This window comes from Mesoplodon bidens (assembly GCF_964165515.1).
Source record: "Mesoplodon bidens genome assembly, chromosome: 11".
In the NCBI taxonomy this organism is placed as follows: domain Eukaryota; kingdom Metazoa; phylum Chordata; class Mammalia; order Artiodactyla; family Ziphiidae; genus Mesoplodon; species Mesoplodon bidens.
In genome coordinates this window covers 67,528,186-67,550,231 of record NC_138167.1, presented here as the reverse complement: position 1 = coordinate 67,550,231, position 22,046 = coordinate 67,528,186, and the positions used below count along the sequence as shown (strand labels likewise).

At 53.5% G+C, this 22,046-nt stretch overlaps 1 protein-coding gene across 14 annotated transcripts in view; it reads right to left on the bottom strand.

The window, feature by feature from the left end:
• Positions 1-22,046, bottom strand: part of PLA2G6 (phospholipase A2 group VI) — a 52,054-nt gene that overhangs the window by 11,944 nt on the left and 18,064 nt on the right. For 10 of the 14 annotated variants that reach the window (XM_081249432.1, XM_081249433.1, XM_081249439.1 and 7 more), the window contains 10 exons: positions 19,397-19,612; positions 18,196-18,379; positions 16,435-16,622; positions 13,999-14,095; positions 12,648-12,830; positions 8,890-8,998; positions 7,663-7,821; positions 5,642-5,720; positions 3,084-3,247; positions 1,140-1,290 (listed from right to left, as the gene is read on the bottom strand). In XM_081249432.1, the coding sequence (XP_081105558.1) occupies positions 1,140-1,290; positions 3,084-3,247; positions 5,642-5,720; positions 7,663-7,821; positions 8,890-8,998; positions 12,648-12,830; positions 13,999-14,095; positions 16,435-16,622; positions 18,196-18,379; positions 19,397-19,612 (1,530 nt within the window). The remainder of the gene's footprint in view (positions 1-1,139; positions 1,291-3,083; positions 3,248-5,641; positions 5,721-7,662; positions 7,822-8,889; positions 8,999-12,647; positions 12,831-13,998; positions 14,096-16,434; positions 16,623-18,195; positions 18,380-19,396; positions 19,613-22,046) is intronic. The other 4 variants (XM_081249431.1, XM_081249427.1, XM_081249428.1 and 1 more) reach the window with 4 other exon arrangements.

The window sequence follows — 22,046 nt, the reverse complement described above, 5'->3', positions numbered from 1 at the left end:
AAGGATTCCGTCCAAGCCCAGAGACAGGCGGGACCGGAACTGTGCTCAGGGCTGCATTCAGGTGCCGAAACTAGACAGAAAGTCCAGGAAATCCGGGTCACAGGAGAATGGTTACCTTTGTGGGAGGTGGAGGGAAGCAGGAGCTATGATGGGGGCCGGCACACACTCAAGGGGCTTTTGGACTTGGCTGGTGGTCATATGTGGGTGTCTGCTTTAGAATTATTCAAGGAACTGTTTAATGTCCTTTTCTAAATGTATGTTCTATTTCACTATAAAAAAGAAAAAAAATGTCTAAGATAAAATATACAAAAAATGTTTTTCAAAACATTAACTTTTGGTTAATAAATCATGGATATTTTCCTCTTCTTTTTACTTTCCAAAACTTCCAAAATTTCTTAAAAGACTATGTGTTATTCTTAAATGGAAAAAAAAAAAAAGCTTTACTATGAAAAGAAATCCTCCCAACTTCCTCCAGGAAGCCCTCCCTGACCACCTTGTTCTCAGTCCTTTCTCCCCCTTGCTTCCACGGATAGTCAGTTGCTGAACACTTTTCAGGGGTCTGCTCTGGGGCAGGCACTGTGCTAGACACCGGGGCAACAGAAAAACAAGGCAGTCACGTTCCTGCTTCATGGAGCTCACAGTCTGGCAGGCGAGCCAGGCATTAGGCAGACAATAATGTAATTCCAGGATGGGAAATAAATACTACAAAGAAGTGGTGGTGCTGAAGGTTCTTCTGGAACCTCTTAATAAGCACATGCTGCCTTGCGTGGCTGCCATTTTTTTAGGTCACTTATCTCCTAACCAGATCGTAAGCCTTCCCACCTGATGGTTGCCTCACCCCATCACACACACACACACACACACACAGGCAGTGCCGGGGGCAAAGCTGTGCTCAGCAAGTGTGTGTGTGAGGGACGAGAACCGACCCCCTTCGACCCAGGGATGTGCTGTTTGGGTGGAAAAATATCAGACATGGGTCGAGGGTGTTCTGCACCTGTGTTCCCCAGCCGCCTCCCCCCGCCCAATTCAGCTTTAATCAGACCAGGGCAGGGAGCCCTCTGCTGCCAGGAAGAGCCGACGGGGTGCACGGCTGGGGCCAAAGCCGCTGTGCTCCCGAAAAGGGGGAGGAGGAGGCTTACTTGGGTTTCTTGACATCCGTCATCTTGGTGTGCTCTCCGAACTCCCGCTTCAGGAACTCCTCCAGGGGCCCTGACTCGTAGGGCCGAGAGCCCCGGAACACCTCATCCTTCATGCGGAAGTACACCCCACGCATGTAGGCCATGGACTTGCCTAGGAACAAGGGGGTCGGAGGTGGGGAGAGATGCGAGGGCTGCCCTGACAGGGGGTCTGAGCACAGGAACCAGCGGGGGGCGGGGGGCGGATTTACCAAAGCACCAACCAAGCTGGGGCTCCTGGGACCATCCTCTGCAACTTCCCCCACAGGCAGAAACCCCCTTCAGCAGCCCCAAGGCTTGGCACTTAACCTTGTACTCATAATTTGTATTTTTTCTTTAAAGAAGGGGTCCTGAACGTGTAAAAGCTTATAAATCTAGATCCACCCCATTTGCCATGGAATAGAAAGACCAGCCCTGTCCCGCGAGAACAGACAGCTTCCAAGGGGCAGGGTGCACCTCACAGCACGGAGAAGCTGCCCGGCGCGCCTCAGCCGGCCCAGGGGTGTGCTGCGGGGGGCTGCGGAGGGGAGGGCTTCTGCCCGCAGGAGAGGTTGAACTAGGCGTCTTCTCAGATCCCTTCCATAGCCCCCGGGCGCCTGAAGACCCTGGATGGGGGATAAATGCCCCCTGAAGAAGGAAGTGACCCTTTGTGGAGGAGAAACTAGAACCTCTGCCCACTCTGCTCCACGCCCAGATCTCATGCCCAGCCGGGCGGAAGCCAGCCCTGAGCTGGCCCTTCTCTCAGGGAAGACCAGAGAGGGGACATGGGGCCCCCGAGGCAAGGGGACACGGGGCCCCAGAGGCCAGGGGACAGAAGTCCCAGCAGCTTGCCGACTGATAATCCTCCTCCTCCTCCCAGAGCCCCATGGGACGCTGCTCTAGGTCACCTCCTGGGCTGGCTGTGCCCCACGTCCGTCCCACGCACACCCTGGGCTGCCAGGCCATGGCCTCCTCACACTGGGAACACCCGGATGCCTATGCCTCCCCCATGGGACCCGGGGCTCCTTGAGGTGGGGCGTGCACCTGACTCAGCCCTGCACGCCTAGCACCCAGCACAGGCCTGGCCCGAAGGCCTTGATGTCCTGGAGGGGGAGGGTCCTCTCCTGGTGACTTCAGATCTGCAGGACGAGTTGGAGGGCATGGAACCCAACCCAGGCAGGGATCCCCCGTCAGGGATGCTGAGACAATTCCTGCCGGGCGGTAGCTCGTTCGGAGGGGGCCCCCCACATGCAGCATCATGCAGCCCAGACAGCTCCGTAAAGGAGACATCGCTTGAGCCGAGACAAGGCCTACCCGGAAATCCGTCCAGTAAGCAAAATGCCCCGTCACCTCTGGGAAGCTGTAGTGACAGCAAACTGCGTGGGTTGCCTGTGTCGCTGGGAAGTGCTGGGATGGGCGCCCTTGGGACTCCTAGCCCCAGCAAGCCCCCCAGTGGGCCATGTGACTTTGGGTCACCTCTCCCCCCAGGGCCTCCATTACCCTGTGTGGGTAAAATGAAGTGTGCAGACTAGGGCTCTGGCATTTGTGACCCCACCGAGTCACAGTCCTCATTCCTGAGGCCACCAACTCCACCCGCCCTCAGAATGCTTCTCCTCATTTCCAGCAGTTCTGAGGCCCTTCTGTGTCTGCCTTGCAGGGGCATGGCAACCGGTACAAAAATGTTCCCAACGCTAAGAGTGAAACCAGGTCTGTCCTCTGTGGCTGGGTGGGCATCACCCTAGCCCACCCCCCAGCCCTTCCTCCTTCCAGCCTCGGACCCCAACACCCCAGCTACCCACTGAAGGGCCTATGGGCCCTCCCCTCCCCCATGACGTTCTCCGCAAAGCTCGGAGAACAAACTCAGCCCCATTTGAGGGCAGGTCTCGGCCCCAACCCGTCCTGCCTCAGCAGCCCAGGGGCTGCCCTCACTGTGCAGGATGGCCAGGGCCAGGATGCCCCCCGTGCTGGTCCCTGCCACCCAGTCAAAGAGGTCTTTGGTGGCGATGCCCGAGGCCTTCTCAATGGCGATGAGGAGCTGGATGATGACGAGGCCTTTCACGCCCCCTCCGTCCAGGCAGAGCAGGTGGTCGCGGCTGTGGTGGGAACAGCAGTGGGAGAGAAGAGGGTCCCATTACAGCCGGCACTTTGCATGCCGTGTCCCTGAGCACCTGCCCCGTGGTAGCCGCCTGAGCGCGTGGAGACCAAGCCCTGCGGAGCTCGTGTGCTACCGGGGCTTTGGGGAGATGGCAGCGAAGTCAGTTCAGGAATAAACACAGTACTTCAGGAGGCGAAAGGTGCAACAGAGAGACAGACACAGGAAGGTGAGGGCAGCAGGGGGCAGGGAAGACTTCCCTGGCCATGTGCCCCCTCAGCAGACGCCTGGGTCTGTCTCCCCCACTTTGAACAGGGGCTCCCTAAGGCCACTCGGTTTTGGTCAGATCCAGATCCCAAGTCCCAGACCTGACCCGAAGCAGGTGCCTGATAAAAGTCTGTTTGAATTAAACAAGGCTGGGGGAAGGGCTGCTCTCCCGCGGCCACAAGGAATGGGTGTCCAAGAAGGTCAGGCCCCTCCAGCCAGGTGGGAGCAGCACGGGGGAAGGACCGTCTGTGCGCCAGGAGCCATAGGAGCTTCCACCAGCGTGAACTCACTTAAATGCTCCAAACCCCTTCCAGGTGGACACTCCCTGTCACCCTGTGCGTATCTGTGAGGACACGAAGCTCGGAGTCACACAGGTGGATCTGGACCGGGGTCTGTGGACTCCCGGGTCACACACTCTCCAACACATCCTGACCCGTCTCCCTACGGCCCGCCATGCCCAGCCCCTGCCCCGGGGAAGAAGGCCTCTATCGTCTGTGCTCAGACCTGGAACCTTCCTTCCAGTCTCCTCCTCTTCTTTCTATCCCAGCTTAAATGTCACCGCTGAGAGAAGCCTGCAGATGCCATTGGGACACTCCCGCTCAGCCCGCCCCTGCCCCACCCACTTCTGTGGTGCAGAGCCCTTCTCGATTCCATGAGCAATTGCTTTTGGTCACTTGTTTGCTGCCTTTCTTCCCCCGCTGAGGGCAAGGCCCGGCTCTGCGGGCGGGAGGCATCCCACGGACACACAGCTGGTAGATGAAGGACCTCCGGGGTCCCTCGTCTTTTCCTGGACAAGCTGCCCAGCCCTGCAGCAAGCCCAGAGCGTGGCAGAGGAGGCGGTGCTGTCGCCGGAGGCCTGCAGGGCCCCTGGCCAGGGAGGCTGGAGCAAAGAGGCAAGAGACCTTTCTGAAGATGTGGGGCTGGCAATGCAGGGAGCAGGGCTGAGCTGTGTGGCTCACGGACCTGCGTGGGGAGGTCCTCACAGGGGTATCCTGACTCTTGTCTCAGCCCCACCTCTAGGGAGGGCACTCAGGCTTGTGCAGACTCCCCAGTCCTGCTGGAGAATCTGCCGCCTCCTTCCTCTTACTGGCAGGGACCTGTCAGTCCTCCCTCTGATACCCTGCTTGGCCCCTGCGCAGGGGTGTGTGGGGGAGGGGGCGCAGTGGGAGGGAAGGGGGAGACAGACGATAGGGCAGGTGCAACCTCAGGACACATGGCACAGGGTGGCCGAGGAAACGAGTGGGCTACAGCAAGGGGAAGCCGAGCCTCCTGACGAGGAGAGGCCCAGCCACCGATGTGGCTGCCTGGTCCTGGGAGCTGCTTCTGGGAGAAGAGAGCTTTCCCTGCAGGGGAGGGCACTAGGGGTGCAGCCAGGAGAGAGCCTGCAGGAGCAGAAAGGGCATGGACTCAGAAGCCCTGGGCTGAGTCTGCTCTGACCTTAAACAAGTCACTTAACCTCAAGTTCTGCATTTGCAAATCAAGGTTACTAATGCCTCCCTAGGAAGGCTGTTAGGAAAACAGGATAGTAAAAAACAGAGAACAAATAAACCACCTCCAGCATTACAGGGAAGGGTGGAGAGAGCACAGCTGATAGGAAACACATTTGTCCTGGTAACTCGCCAAGCTGGTGGGCACTGATTCTGACAACCACTATCACCAGGGACTGTCCTCAGGGACCGGGCTTGGGTTTCTTCTCTTTGTGCCCATCTCCCCAGCCTGCCTCCTAGAATGGGCCTGGGTATACGGCAGATACTTGGGGAACCAACCCACCACTAGCTCTTGGAGGGAGGCAGGGTAAGGAGTGGGTAGAATCAGAGGGAAGCAGGCTCAGCATCAAGGCAGCTGAGGGCTCTCTCCAGAGGAGAGCTGGGCCATCTCCCCCGACAATCCATGACAGGGTCAGAGAGAGAAGGGACAGGGCCGCAGCCAGCTCCACCGTGTGGCCCGGAGCTGGCATGGTGATTGACGGAGAAGCAGGCCCAGCCTCCCTAAAGACTCAGTCTCTTTGCTGTGAACTACAGAGAGTGCGAGCTACCTTGCAGAGCCAGATACAGAGTAGAAAAAGTCCCACACCTGCTGCATGGCACCCAGCAGAGGCCCTGCCCACGAGCCTGCCCCCGACACTTACGTCCGCTTCTCGTCCCTCATGGAGCTCGGGATGAAGGCCGACTTCCGGGCCCGGGAGATGTGCATGAGGTCCTGCAGTTCTGTGAGGCACAGGGCAGAGCGGGCTGGGGCCAGGTACGTGCCGCTCCCCGCCACCCCGTGGGTCCTGAGGGCAAATCTGGAGCTGTGCCCTTACCCCACTGTCCCTAGCAGGAGCATCTGCCTCCCACCTCCTGGAAGGGCTCTTCATCCCAGGATACAGCAGGGCCAGAGGCCACAGGCCCCTCAGGGAGCGATGGGCTGGAATGCAGAGGGGAGCTCACTGCTCTGGGAATGGCGTCCCACCCTGCCCGGCCAGCTCCCGATTTTTCCTCGCAAAGCCCCGAAGCACAAGCACCCCCGACGTGCCCTGTGTGTACAGTTCACAAAGCGTTTCTTCATGCACAGGAGCCGGTGCTGCTGACAGCCACCGTCACAGAATCATTACCCCCATTTTACAGATGAGACTCAAAGAGGTTATACCAAGGTCATTTAGCCAAAAGGGCAGAGTTAGGACATTCCTCGGGGTTTAACTCCATGAAGGAATGGAGATATCCCGACCACTTTCCAGATGCCTCTTGCCCTAATCCCAGGTCTAGAAACTGCCTCAGCGGCCTCAGATCGGATGCACCCACCCATAGCATCCATGTTTTCCCCTGTGCCCAAGGCCCATCCCACGCCCACCAAATGGATTAGCTGCCCTCCTGACAAGCAGCCCGGCCCCAGGTTGCCTGGCCCAGCAGTGTCACATCATCCCGATTCTGATGGGCCCTTCCCACAGCTGTGCACGGAGTCTAGAAGCAGCAAAGCAGGACGGCAGGCTGGCAGGCAGTGTGTCTCCCCCTCACCAGGGCAAGTGGCCAGAGTGGACAAGATAAGTGGGAGACTGGCCAGGAGAGGCGTAGACAGAGCACCAGGGAGAGGGACGTGCAGCTGAGAAAAAGGAGCAGCGGGGACTATAGCTGCAGCTAATGGGGCACAGCAGGCTCTGCGGCCCCTCTAGGCCCAGGGCATTACCCATCTGACGCTGCGCCCCAGGCCCACCATCCAGCCTGGCTTGGGTGGCTGATTGCCTGTAAAATTGAGAGATAACGATGCGGGGGCAGGTCCTGGGTGGGGAGGGGCAGGGGGAGGAGAGAGGCGGAGCAGAAGGACTAACTGTGGCTGCCAGCTCTGCCCTTCCTAAGCTCCAGGGCTGGCCAGGCTATCCTGGCTGAAGATGCTGGTGTCTGATTCGCCAAGAGTTTAAAAAAAAAAAAAAAAAAAAATTGGGGCTTCCCTGGTGGCGCAGTGGTTGAGAGTCCGCCTGGGCCCGTGAGCCATGGCCGCTGAGCCTGCGTGTCCGGAGCCTGTGCTCCGCAACGGGAGAGGCCACAACAGTGAGAGGCCCGCGTACCGCAAAAAAAAAAAAAAAAAAAGCACCAGCTTGCCAAGGATCGGTCTCTGACTGCCCTGTTCAGGGAACCCCACTCCCAAACAATTCAGGGCCCTGGGTGGGCCAGCCCACAGGAAGCCCAGAGAAGGTCTCCCCCTCCTCAGGGGCTGTCTCCACGGACACCAAGGATGCACGGGGCAGATGCTGGTTGCCTGGTCAGTAGGTCACAAAGGGGCCGGAAGAGAAGCACACAGGCCCCAGGCCTGACAGAGATTCAGCAGCGTGGCCGAAATGCTCCTGGTCATAGCCAGAGGGCCAAGGGCTCTGAGCCACCACCAGCACTCCTCACTGCCCACCCAAGCTCGCAGGGCACAGAGAGGCCAAGGGAGTACCCACCTCATGGGTGTCCAGGGCACCCTCTGGGGGGAAATGGACCACGGGCCATTAGCCAGGGACCCCAGCAGCCTCTGGGCGCTATGGGTTGCTGGCTGCACCCGAGGCTGACAAATGCTGCCCACCCTCCTTTGCTTCCTTCAACAACTTCTCCCCTGGGGCCCCGTTTCTTTCCCAAAGGGACTGCTCTGACCCGAGGGCCTGGGAGCCAGGTAGAGAGGAGGGGAGCTGCCTACCTAGGTTGTTGAAGCTGATCGGTGGGGGCTGAGATCTTTCCAGGGAGGAGGAGTGCGTTGCTGCGGAGCACTGCTCTGCCGAGACCCCCTGGACGAGTGGGGAGTGGCAGTCGGCGCCCAGGGTTCTCAGCAGAGTTAGGAGCGCCTTCCTGGTGACGACTTGCCATGTTTGGGGAGGGGGAGATCGCACAGAATCAGAAACTGTCGACGTGCAAGTGAGAGGTCCCTCCCTTCCACACATCGTCCCCTCTCCCAGGCCACCTGGGTATGTGGGGGGTCGGGGGTGCCCCAGAGCCCTGATCCCACCCTGACAGGGCGTGCTGACTCTAGTCTGTTATATCCAAAGCAGCTGCCTGGGGCTGGGGTGGGTCCTGGGAGTCAGACTTGGAACACGGAAGGAGGAGGTCGGTGTTGCCTGGCCCGAGTATTTGAGGAACCCCCGCTTTCCCTTCTACACCAGTCAAGAAAGCAGGACTCCCACCTCCACATTCAGCAATTCTTGAGGCTTTCAGAGCTCAACAGGAACGAACCAGCCAGTTCGTTAGATGGGCATTTACTCCCATCTAACGGGTGGGGTAACTGAAAATGCGCATGCACGCACATACACACGCTTGCTTGCAAACGCTATCAGGTACACACCCACAGCAACCTCCACAGTTCCCCGAACCTTCCAGAGGGCACCAGCCTTCTGGTGAGGAGGATCTGCTCTTTCCAGCCCTGAAGCCAAGGCTCACTGAGCCAGCACACAGCACATGCATGGTGCCTGTGTGCACGAGGGGTGCACACGTGTCATGCAGCACATGCCTGTGTGCACCGGGGGTAACACGTGTCATGCAGCACATGCATCAGCTAGTGGCTGTTCTTGTAAGCGGTTCCATCAGTGAATTCCCCAAGAGTGGGAAAGAGGGCTGCTGCTGCTGTTGCCTACCCCGCCCCCCACCCCCCAGAGTCCTGGCACCCTGAGGCAGGATGGTGGCCGCACAGAAGAGGACACTGCCTTGGCAAGCCCCCTGGGGCCCCCATCTAGTGGTCAGGGGCCCTGTTCTTGGGAAAAGGAAACTTCCCCTCTGGGCCTCCCACTGCTCCTAGCCACTCTGTGCAGGGAGCAACTGGGGGCGGGTATGGACAGGATGTGGGCAGCTGATGGCTGGGACTTCCCTGCTCCCCAGTCCCTGCACCCCGCACCCACCCCTGCCCAACTCTGGTCCCAGAGTGTAGAACACATACGTTTGCTATTCTTGGAGGCTATGAACGCAGGAGTTTCTCCAAAGTCATTCAGGATGTCCACCTCTGCCCCAAACACAATGAGGGCCTTGATCATCTCCATGTTGTCTTTCTGTTGGTGATGGAGTAAGGGGGGAATATGCAACAGCTCAGGGAAATGAAGACAGAAAGGACCCCAGCCTCTTCCCCTCCAATCCATCAACTTGGCGGACCTCTCACCAGCATGGGGAGAGATACTGGAACACTTCTGACCCCCACCCGCAGTCAGTCTCATATTGCACAGTCTACAGTTTGAAGGCCACTGCCCTGACAAACAGGCTTACAAGTATCCCCAGGTGAGAATTTAATAACCCAGGAAGAAAATGGAAGTGATTCACCCAGCCCCAAGCCCCGCCAGCTCCTTCTCTAAAGAAGCAAAACATCTATGACCCCGACCCAGGAGCCGTGGGGCCACTGAAGGGTCAGCTGCTGGTCCCTTGCAGGACCAGCAGGAGAGGGTAAGTGAGGAAAGGCCCCCATTGAGTCCAGGGCCCCAGTTCTGAGGGGGAAACCGAGCACACATCCACCCTGATGGCAGCCCCCTTCCCAGAGAATGTGCAGTGAACGTCTGGAGGCTGGGCAGCGGGGGCTGGGCTGGGCTGGGCGTGGTTTCCCAGCACAAACCAACAGACTGGCTGCCAGGAGACCTGAGCGCTGGGCTTATCACCTCCCTCTCGGGGCCTGACTTCCTTGCCTAGAGAATGGAGAGGTGTGTCTAGAAAGCCGTTTTCCAAACTGCTGTTCATGCACCATTAGGATGTATATGGGCACAGGTAAACGTGTGTTTCAACCATTAGTTATGTATTTCTTCTTTGGTTACCTTTTATTTGTGGCACTGGTTTACCACCTACGGTGGTAATATAACAGTTCCTTCAAAATAAATTTAAGTAAGCTTAAAAGCAAGCCAAATTAAAGCAGTGATTAAGTACATAATTGTAAAAGTGGTTCATGAATCCGCCCAAAACTGCACACATGGTATGCAGGTGACTGGAGTATGGAAGCAATGGCCTATGTCAGCAGTTCTCAAAGTAAGAACTGTGGACCCCTATGAATACGGAGACCCTTTAGAGGGTTCAAGAGGTTAGAACCATATTCATGAAAACATCAAGGTGTTGTTTGCATTTGCACTGTGTTAACTTTTACACCGATGGTGTAAAAACAACTGTGGATAAAACTGCTGGTGCCTTAGCATGAAGCAAGGCAGTGGCACCAAACTAACAGTCATCATGCTTTTCTCCTCGGCCACGCACTCATCGTAAAAAGTAAATTCATTCATTAAAAAGCCACCTTCACTTAAGAAGGCCCTTGATGAAGCAGTAAGAAATGTTAATCTTATTGAGTTTGGACACTGGTGTATTCGGTGTCATAAAATGCACAGTATGCACAAGGCATTTCTGTGGCATAACCACGTATGATGGTTGTCTCGGGAAAAGCACTGTGTGACTGTTTCAGCTGCAAGCAGAATGAGCTGCTTTTTTTGCAAGAGAAACTGTTTTTAGTCGAGAAACAACTGGCAGACAAACTACAATTGTTCAGCGCTGGGTATCTAGGAGGTTATTTTCTCAAAAATGAATGCGGTGAGCCTATCACTTCAAGAAAAACAGCTGGCAGTACTTTGTGCCAGTGACAGAACTCAAGCTTTCAAACAAGAACTGGAATTCTAGAACACTGTTCTGTGCGATGACGGGCTTGACAGCTTCCCCAAATTTAAAGACTTTTCTGATGAAATTGTGGTGATATTTACAACTGTGGGGTTTTGAGACTGTATAACAAAATGGGTCAACATTTGGTAGCTAGGCAAACTCAGCAAACCAGTATTTTCCAAGGATGACACGAAGTCGTGCAGGGGTAAAAGATCCAGGCAAAGTGCAAAAGATGCCAATGGTTTTCACTGTAACAGAGAGTGAAAAGTCCGAGGAGATGATTTCAGAGTGTCTACTGCAACCAACTTGTCAGAAACTACCACTTGTCAAGTTTTGGTGCAATATGAAAGAATATCCAGGGGGAATTCCCTGGTGGTCCAGTGGTTAGGACTCCACGCTTTCACTGCCGAGGCCCAGGTTCAATCCCTGGTTGGGGAACTAAGATTCAATCCCTGGTTGGGGAATTAAGATCTCGAGAGCCATGGAGAGTGGCCAAAAAAAAAAAAAAAAAAAAGAAAAAAGAAAAAAAGAAAGAATATCCACAATTATCTGCAAAGGTACAACTACATATCTTTTCCAGCCATGTACATATCTATGTGAGGCCAGAGTTTCTTCATATTTTTAACATATGCAACAACATACTGAATAAATGTAGCAGAAGATAGGAAAATCCATGCCTTCTCTGAAGCCAGGCATTAAAAAGATTCACAAAAATGTAAAACGATGCCAACTCTTTTCAATTATTTTTTGTTTTGGAAAATAAAGTCGATCGGGCTTCCCTGGTGGTGCAGTGGTTGAGAGTCCGCCTGCCGATGCAGGGGACACGGGTTCGTGCCCCGGTCCGGGAAGGTCCCACATGCCGTGGGGCGGCTGGGCCCGTGAGCCATGGCCGCTGAGCCTGTGCGTCCGGAGCCTGTGCTCTGCACCGGGAGAGGCCACAAGAGTGAGAGGCCCGCGTACCACAAAAAAATAAATAAATAAATAAATAAATAAAGCCGATCTTCCATAAAAATGTTACTTATGTTAGCATGGGCTTGGTAAATTATTGTTATTTTTAAATGAATTAATAAGTATCTTGAAAATCCCTCACTTCTAATTTCTAATATGGTAAATATGGATAGATAACATTCAAATAAACAGTCTTTGAGATTCTCAATACTTTTGAAAAGCATAAAAGGATCAAACAGACCAAAAAGTTTAAGAACTGCTCAACTACGTAATTCAAAGGGCCCATTCAGTGCTAAAAATGTCCACAGTTTTATTTATAGTTTCAGTCTCTTGGGCAACATCCCCTCTACAATTATGACCTTTGGTATAAAACAGGATGTCTCTGACTTTGTCCTAAATCTCCTTCTTTTAGAGTTCCAGGGGAATCTCCTATTCTATCACTCCGAGACATGTCGAACAGAATTATGGGTACATATGGTTTGCTACAGTTATACACACACACACACACTCACACACACACACACGTCTGTAACAAATAACACTCCCTCCCCTGCATTTAGTATGTTCATGCTGTAGTTGTCTAACCAGACTGTAGGGGCTTTAAGGGCAGGAACTGTGCTAATAAACCAGCAAAGGTGACCAGCACCTACCACGGGCCACCAAGATGTGTAAGCAGGCCTGGCCTTCCAGGAGCTTGGCGTCTACCAGGGAGATAAGGGCAACATGCAGATGAATAGTTTTCCCTGATGATGCAGGGAAGGAGAACGAACGTCTCGGGGATGCTTACTCCATGCCGGGTCTTACATGTGCTGCTTAGACATCCCTCACAGAGTTACCGGGTGTCTATCACTGAATCCACTCAACAACTCTGTCAGGTGGGTACCAACACCTCCATTCTCCAGACAAGGAAGTCAAGGCTGGCAGGGGTGATGTGAGTTGCCCAAGGCCACGGTCAGTAGCCAGAGCTGTATTTTCCCCTCTCACAGCATCCAGATGTCACATGGGGGCATGGGAATGAGAGGTCCTGGAGCACAGAGGAAGGGGCTCTTATTCTGGGCTCAGAGTGGGGCATGCCCCAGCCCTGCTGGTCGCCTGCACCCCTGCCGAGTAGGCAGTAAGCCCGGGGCTCACCGACATGGCCAAGTGCAGCGGCGTGTTGCCGTGCTCGCCCCGGGCTTCGGCGTTGGCCCCGTGGGTCAGCAGCACCATGACACAGTCGAAGCGGTTGCGCATGACGGCCACGTGCAGGGCTGTGTTCCCCACGGAGCTGGTGCTGTTCACATCGCAGCCCCGTTTCAGCAGCAGGCGGGCCATCTGCGGAGACAGGGTCCTGGCCCGAGTCAGCAGGGTGCTCAGAGCAGCTGCAGCCTGTGGCAGCTGGTGGCACCTGGGCAGGGCCACTTCCTTCAGGTCTCGGCCTCTGGAAAGCTCCAGCAATGGGAAGAGCCAAGGTGGCAGGCCCCAGTTCTGGGGGTGGCCCCAGATCTTGCCTCCCACACTGGCCGCACCCCAGGAACTAGGGGACAAAAAGCTGAAGCTGTGGTGACTTTTTCAAAGGGCTTCAGGGTCCTTTCCTGGAGCTCACAGGACCCCATCCCTCCCTGCAAAGGTTCCTCTGGGCCCTGCCCCAGAAATGCCCCACTCCCTGCCACCCTGCCCAGGACCCTGAAAAGATATGACCCCATCTGGGCCTTGGCAACATACACCCCTGCTCACCCAACAGCCCCGGAGAGCCTGGACTTTGGACCCTGACAGACCTGAGCCCAAAGCTCAGCCCCACTTCATCCCCATTGTCTGAACTTGGAAGGGTCACTGCACCCCTGCGCACCTCAGTTTTCTCTGCTGTGAAAATGGGAATGCAAGTTCCCACCTCAAAGAGTGTGCTGACAAGGAACATGAAAACATACAGGAGGGCCTGACTTGGTGTTCAGCTCCTGGTGTGAAGGTATCCACAGTGGTTGTCAGTCTCTTCCCTCCTGGCCTGTCACATTTACGAGTATCCTATCATCTTTGAGGGCATCCAGTGCAGTGATAGCTATGCTTCCTGGAGATAAGTGATCAGAGACCTCCATCCTCCCAGGGGGTCAGAGCTTAGCTCAGGGAGAGGCCTCAGAGGAGATGCCGGCCAGGCTCTCTATAGACGAAGTTAGAGCCACCATCATCATCACCATCAGCATCATCAACATCTATCACCTTCTATTTGCGAGGCGCTTGACAGTTTATGAAGAATTTTCTCACGCACTGCTTTGCTGACTTCACGATACCTCCACAGGTAGGCCACAGATCCCCAATCATACACGAGGAAACCGCAGAGGGGACACTCACCTGCAATGCCAGGACGTCATCCCTCCTTGGGCTTATCTCCTGGGCCCTCAAGTGCCACCCTCAGAGACCTCTCAGGAACCTCCTTCCTATAGGTAGCTAAGGAACGAAGGGCTCTGGGACCCTCCCCCTGCCCCGGCTCACCCTCAGACCTGCTTACCTCTGCGTTCTTGGCCCAGTGGAGGGGGCTGGCTCCATAGCGAGGGTCTTTGCTGTGGATCTGGCTGCTGTCCATGCTGACAATCATTTCAGCACACCTGGGGAGAGAGAAGCCACGTGGGAGTGAGGAAGGCCAGCGGGGGCAGCCTGACACTGGAAGAGGCCACGACTCAAGGCTTCATCTACTGGTGAGGGAGAGCTCCTGCAAATACAGTTGCAACAAAACCGACCAGCATGCATATGGTGATACGGCAACGGTATCCTGAGCCCCTCAAGGCACATCTCAAGCCCCCTCCTCCAGGAAGCCTTCCTTGATGACTTCAGTCAGCAGTGATCACTCTCACTGGTGCTGGCTGCAGAGTCAGACAGGCTTGAGGTTAAGCCCCAGCTTCCCACTGGTGACCTCTGGAAAGTGGCTGGGCCTGTCTGCAACATGGGTGCCTGTGACTGGCACACGGCCGCCCTCTATCCTCCCCTGCCTCCCAAACGGCTGGTGTTGCAAGTAGTGACTGCGTCCTGTAGGAGGCAGTAGGCGGGGTGGTTACAAGTGCAGCTGCTTTCCACTCCTAGATTGATAACCACAAGAACTGAAAGCAGGGGCTCAAGAAGATATTTGTATGCCAGTGTTTACTGCAGCATTACCCACAATAGCCAGAAGATGGAAACAACCTAAGTCTCCACGGATATATGAATGGATAAGCAGAATGTGGTACATACAATGGAGTAATTCTGCCTTAAAAGGGAAGGACGTTTTGATACAGGCTACGACACAAAGGAACCTTGAAGACATTATGCCAAGTCAAAGTGGGGTCCTGGGCCCAACCCAGCTCTCTGTGAAGCTCAGCTGAGCCAATACCAACAGCAGAGGGGCCCCCAGATTGGGGCTGGGATGGAACCAGTCCCAGTAACCCTGACACTTGTGATTCTTGGAGTATGAATGCACGGGCTGCCACGTGGTGACAGAGAGATGTGCCCCCTTGGAGCCCTGAGAGGAGCGTGGCCGTGTGCAGGGCACACCCGAGGTATGAGACGACTCGTGTTGTCTCATCTGCAACAATCCACACGGGAGGCCTGGGATGTGGTTGCAGGTGTCTGATGAGGGAGCAACCTGGGCCACATCGGGACCTTGGAAGTAACCTGGACCAAGAAGGTGACTGAAGCCAGTAGGGTGGCTGGAGCCGAGCTGGAACGGGGCCACCGTGCCAGCCCTTGGGTATGGGAGAGCATCACTCATCACGTGTGTCCATTCAGGTTGCAACCTGCAACTCAGTAACGGGGTGACTGGGAGTGGGAGCGCTGGGATTGTCTCCAACCATTTGGTCAAGTCTTCCCGAAAGTTCTAGTTCATCTTGGCTGTACGAGGAAGAATCAAGGAAAGGAGGGTTTGTCCAGGCTTGGACCAGACCTTCAAGGGGACATCAATGCCCTCCAGGGGCCAAAAGGTGGGTGCAGACCCCAGAGGAAGGAAGACCCTGAGGGAGGGTGAGCGTGCCTGCCCCCCACCCGAGGGCAGCCCCTCTGAGCTTTTTTCTTGCTGCCCGTCTATCACATGGCTCTGGAAAGTACTGGGCGACTTCTGTATCCCCTGTCCTGGGCTTTCTCTCAACCACCTCTGTAAGGCACAGTGCCCGGGACTGAGGGACCACCTGACTCATTCACTCATTCATTCATTCTAGTTACTGTATCTGCTGGGTAGAATTTTGGGATAGTCATCTCTTTTATCCCTCCTACACACACACACACACACACACACACACACACACACACACATGTGCACACACTGCACATGGAGAAGGAATTATCCTGAGACCAGGTTTCCCAGGGCTGGGGAGAAAGGAAGAAATGAGTGGTCTAGATCTCCCCAAGACATGGGCCTGGCACCTGAGTCCCAGCAGTGCCACCCCCCAGGAAGGAGGGATGCATCAGGCAGATGGGGCCCTGGGCCACCTTGCTAATCATTCCTAGGTTTCGAGTTGGGCACAGAAGCTTCACCAGCACAGCAGCCACGAAGGGGCTGTTCAGATCAGATGTGGTGGGATAGGACGGAAGAGGATCCAGGTCACATGGACCCTTCCAAGCCTTAGGGTTGCGTGAGATTCTAGCACCGGGGCATCACCTGGGGGAGCGGGAAAGGGGGAACCCCAGGGAAGTTTAAGATCGTTTTTCTCCAGTTTGATAGAGGGAGGCTCACGGTCAGAAATTAAGGTGCATGACTGAGCAACTTTCAAAGTTCTATTCTCTGCACAGCAGAGTTCATGGACCGAGATTCACACTCCCACACATTTATCAAATACTTTCTTTGTACCCGGGCAGCCCTTGGCACCAGGATCTGACACGCACCTAATGAGCCTGTGGAGGCCACTGCTCGCCTGGGCAGGGTGACTGGCAGCGCAGATTGGAGGCCCCTCGGATCACGTGGGGCAGGGCAGGGTCTTACCCCTTCTGGGAGAACTTCATGGCCATGTGGATGGGGTAGCCATTGGGCCCCATGATGTTGCAGCGAGCGTTGCACAGCAGCAGCACACGGACCATCTCCTGCTTCCCCAGCTGGCAGGCCAGGTGCAGTGGGGTCAGCCCTTGGTTATTCACCTGGTTCAGGCCAGCCGATGCGTTCTTCCCTAGGAACTGACAACAAGACCTCGGGGTGGGCAGGAGGCAAACACAGCGAGGTCCCTGGCCTGTCCCTCTGCTAACATCCACCGCTGTGGCCGTCCCTCTCTGGGGCCTCAGGGGTAGGGAAGCTGGTCTCCATGAGAACACTGACAAGAACTTCAAGAGAAGCCACCAAGAAAGGAGGCTTTGGGGAGAGAAAGAAGCTGACTGTGCCAGTAGTGCCTGGGGCGCTGGTCTGGCATGACCGTGGCGTGTATGAAAAATTTCTCAATCAGGAAATGTAAAAGAGGTTGTATCTAGGATGGGCACTGGGGGTCTGAGTGGGAATGAGACTTGCTTTCCATTGCATATCCTTCTGTCCTGCCTGAATTTTTCAGCTACGTGTAGGTATTATTTTTTCATTAAACAAAACACCAGTATTAATAAAACAGCCATGAGGATTTTATCTCCTCGACTGTGGTTGAAAGCTGTTTCCCTGAGGTTAATTATGACCCCTGTGTACCCCTGTGACCGGCTGGGTCTGTGGACAGGCCAGGGACACAGCAGGTGCTGGCCGAGGTGCTGGCATCCAGGCCCGATTCAAGGGCCAGCCCCACTGCTCACAGCTCTGTGGCACCCCTCCCCAGGCACATACCTTCGCTGAACCCCAGTCTCTTTGGCGAAGAGAAGAAGATGATGGCCCCCACACACAGAGGGTGTCTTGAGAATTAACTAGAACACATATAACACTGAGTACAGGGTCAGGCATGGGACCAGCGGTAAAGGACAGCTATTGATAAGAGTGTGTGCCTGCCCTCTGAATCGAGGCAGGTTCTACGTGGTGCTGTGCTGAGCACACAGTGGGGTCTCAGTAAGGGCAGAGTTCAACAGTGGGTATAGAATTCCCTTCCCTGAGAGCACTAATCCTAAGACAGGAATCCATATTTTCTGGAATAATGTGGTCCCATTCTGATGCCAAGGCACAGAGAAGGATATAACCTTTAGAAGAATCTTCTAATTCTAGGCAATAAAATACTGCCCAGTATTTTGTCTTTTCTATTTGATATATAAGGTAGCCTTTTCATCATTTGATCTACTTGCCTACAATTTTTATTTTTTATTTTTCTGCCCAGCTAATCAAAAATTTAATGGAAGGAGTGCCTTTGGTGCAAATGCCTACAGGAGCCAGATGGAGTTTTGTTTGTTTTGAGTTACTGTAAAAAGTTAAGCTCAGGTCCTGCTGGACCATGGGCGCCTCCAGGCAGGGGCTGAAATTCACCCGGCCCGGGGGCCCAGCCTACCGTGAGTGCCCAGGAGAAGCTGAATTAAACTGACTGACGGGACTAGACCTTGAGCTCAGTTTGCTGGGTTGGAGGACTTTCCCAGGGTTGTAGGAGGAAAGTGGCCGAGGATGTGTCTCCTTGACAAGCATGGGGAGGCAAGTGCCAGGTGGGGCTACACCCTCCATGAAGGGGCTCAGGCCTCAAGGATCAAAGTGGGGACAGTGAGAGGCCCGGAGGGACACCTGAGCCCAGAGGCCCAAAGACAGCTGCAGCCGTGGTAAGGTGTGGCCAGAATCAGTCGCCCTGTCTCCACCCCTGCTCACCTGCAGCACTTGGGAATTGTCACTCTGGACAGCGTAATGGAAGGCGGTCTCTCCGTTGTTGGTGGTGACGTCCATCTGGGCGTGGCAGTACTGCACCAGCTCCACCAGGATCTCCCAGTCGCCCTTGCGGCAGGCCAGGTGCAGGGGAGTGCAACCCTCCTCATTCTCCCTGTTGTTGGCGCAGCTGCAGGGGAGGGCCGGGGAGGTGAGGGGTATGGCACGAGGTGGGCGGGACACTGAGAAAGCCAAGTGCAGCCGCAGGGGAGGTGGGGGAGGAGCCCAAGAGCATTCGTGCCCTGCTCAAGCTGGCTGGTTCAAACTCAGGGCTGAGTCACAATTTACCTGTAACTGATGTGATCTGTATCAGTTTTTAGTTCAGTTTGCACACCTGTATGAGGGATGTGCCCTAGGGCCACACCAGCCTGAAGTGGGCAGTGGGGTGGCATAGAAAGAATCACAGAAGGCAGAAATCTCACCAACCTCGGGCAATTCACTTTTCTAGGGTTCAATATCCTTATCTACAAAAAAATAAAAATAATACCTGCCACGCCTGCCCTAGGAAATTGATAGAACTATTGTGAGATCAAACACCATGATGTCCAAGATCATGCCGGTAAACTGTAAAAGGCAGTGAAGATTTTTGAGCTTTGGGCCCGGCAGCTGAACCAAGCTGTCTGAAGCAGAGAACTGGAGGTGGGGCTACCTCAGGGCAGGATGGTGAGCTCGAGTCCTCTGGCTGGCACGGGGCCCTCCCCAGGGGCATGTTGGCTGAATAGACATACGAGACTAAGTGTTCCAGCTTCCAGAAGGGCAACCAGACCTTTGGAAAGAGACACCAAGGATCTGAAGCCTCTTCAGCCCTCTGCAGCTGAATGACCTTGCACAAGTCACATAACGTCTCACTGGGATGACACTACTTCATGGGCATGTTGAGAGGATTCAAGTTCATGGTGGGTATAAAACAGCTACCGGGGGCCTGGCACCTGGCAGGCACTCCAGAAATGTTACCTTGTGCCTTCTGGCTTTAGTCAGCATTCCCCTGCTCTAACCCAGAGGCAATGCTGCCCCTTTTGAAGTCAAACGTTCTGGGCAACCTTTGAGTTTATGTAGGGGAATTGAGGCTGGACTGAGACTCCCCATCCACGCCCAGTATCCCCAGGGTCCTGCCCTCCTGTCCCACCTGGCCAAGCCCCCCGCCCACCTGATGATGCCGCTGTGATGGAAGCACTCTCGGATTCCCAACTCCACCGCCAGGTGGGCCACCGACCAGCTGGGGTGGTTGCGGATGAGGTCGGTCAGCTGCTGCAGGACCTCAACATGCAGGATGAGGTTGGAGCTCTCGTAGAAGGGCGGCAACTGGGAAGAAAACTGCTGGAAGTTCACCAGGGCATCAGCCTCTGTCTCCAGCTGGAAGAGCCTGAGGAGCCAGGGCAGAAGAGGATGACACAGAAGTGAGCCGGGAGGGACCCTTGGGCCGCGCCCTTGATGGAATCTGAAGACTTGGGTCCCTGCAAACAGGTGCTTGCCTGCTTCCTGCTGTGGACTGACCTGCTCCAGCTGGACTTCCTTCCCCCATCACACACACCTAAATGGAGTTGGGGCTTTCTTTTTATTTGAAAAGATTTCCTTTCCTTTCTTTCCTTTTTAAAAAATATCATCACGTATATTTCCACAAGCATTGTTGCAAATCCATGGTCCAGCCTGAAAGCAAAACTCCCCAGGCACATGAAGAGATAAGAAAACATGAAAGATGGGACTTCCTTGGTGGTCCAGTGGTTAAGAATCCACCTTCCAATGCAGGGGACGCAGGTTCTATCACTGGTCAAGGAACTAAGATCCCCCATGCCGCAGGGCAACTAAGCCCACGTACTGCAACTACTGAGCCTGCACGCCACAACTAGACAGCTTGTGTGCTGGAACTACTGAGACCCCGCACTCTGGAGACTGCACACCACAACTAGAGAGGAGCTAGCGTGCCACAACTACAGAGAAGCCTGCACACCACAACGAAGAGCCCGTGAGCCGCAACAGAAGATCACACATGCCGCAACTAAGACCCAGTGCAGCCAAAAATAAATAAATAAATATTTTTAAAAAAGAAAATATGAAAGAAAACCAACAGAGACAATATACAAGAGAAATAGATCTATAACTGGGGGTCTACAAATACTGAAGTTACCTGACACAGACTTTAAAATAACTATGACAATATTAGGATAAAATAGAAGATTTACAATTTTGGCAAAACACTTTAAACTATTAAAAAAAAGAACCAAGTGGATATTGCAGAATTTAAAGATACAACTGCCAAAATTAAGAGCTCAGTGTTTAGGTATAATGGCAGATTAGACAACGCTGAATAGAAAATTAGTGAAAAGGAAGACAGGTAAGAAAAAAGTAGAATAAAGCATGGAGAGACAAAAGCTTGGAAGATACAGGAAACTAGATAAAAGACATAGAATACATAATGAAAAGACATAACATACATATAAGTGGAGATACAAAAACAGAATAGAAAAAGAATTGTACAGAAGCCATATTTGAAGAGTTAATGACTATGAACTTTCCAAAATTGATGAAAAACGTTATTCCATTAACTTAAAATATTCTATAGATATAAATATTCTATAAATGTATTCTATAAATGCTCCACCAAATCCACACTTACTTTCCTCCCACTGAGCCACTGAGAAGTGGGAATTTATGTATCTTTACCCTTTAACCTGGCTTTGTAACTGCTTTACCAAAAGAATATGGCAGAAGTGATGCTGTCCTAGTTTCTAGAGCAAGGATTTAAGAGACTGGAAGCCTCTATCTCTTTTTTCTTGGGACCCGGCCATCATACCACAGGGAAGCTGAAGCACCATGGAGATGACTCCTGGCCCTGGACCCTTAACCCTGGATGAACTCCCAACCAACAGCCAGCATCAACTTGCCAGTTGTGAGTCATCTTAGAAGTGGATCGTGCAGTCAAGCCACCCCAGCTAATACTATGTAGAATCAAACTGAGCCTTTCCCACTAAGCTCTGCTCAAATTGCAGATTTGTGGGCTAAACAATTGATATTGTTTTAAGCCACTAAATTTTGGGAGAGTTTGTTGCATAGCAATAACTGAGAATGACACATATTGGTCAACATATTGTAACGTAGCAATAACTAACACCACATGTACCATGTAACAACCGCTGAAAACAAAATGCAAAGAGAAAACATTAAAAATAGCAAGAGAGGGCTTCCCTGGTGGCACAGTGGTTGAGAGTCCGCCTGCCGATGCAGGGGACAAGGGTTTGTGCCCCAGTCTGGGACGATCCCACATGCCGCAGATTGGCTAGGCCCGTCAGCCACGGCCGCTGAGCCTGTGCATCCGGAGCCTGTGCTCCGCAACGGGAGAGGCCACAACAGTGAGAGGCCTGCATACTGCAAAAAAAAAAAAAAAAAAATAGCAAAGAGAAAAAAGTTTTCAGAGGGCAACCATCAGACTCAACAATGAAGCTCAACAATGGAAGCCAGAGATAATGAGATGACATCCTTAAAGGGCTAAAAGAAAATAAATGTCACCGAGAAATATACACCCAGAAAAAAAAAAAAAAAACTTCAAGTATGACGTTGAAATTAAAATATTTCATTAGTCAAACAAACAAATGCACCAGAGACAGACTGACTGACTGTGACATTAGCAGACCCAAATAAAAGGAAATACAAAAGGATTTTCTTCTGGTAGAAGAAATTTGATCCTAGATGGATGCTCAAAGATGCAGGAAAAAAATTAAGCACCATGAAAATGGTAAATATGTGAGTGAATCTAAATAAATATTGACAGTATAATGTCTTGTTGGGTTTAAAATTAAAAT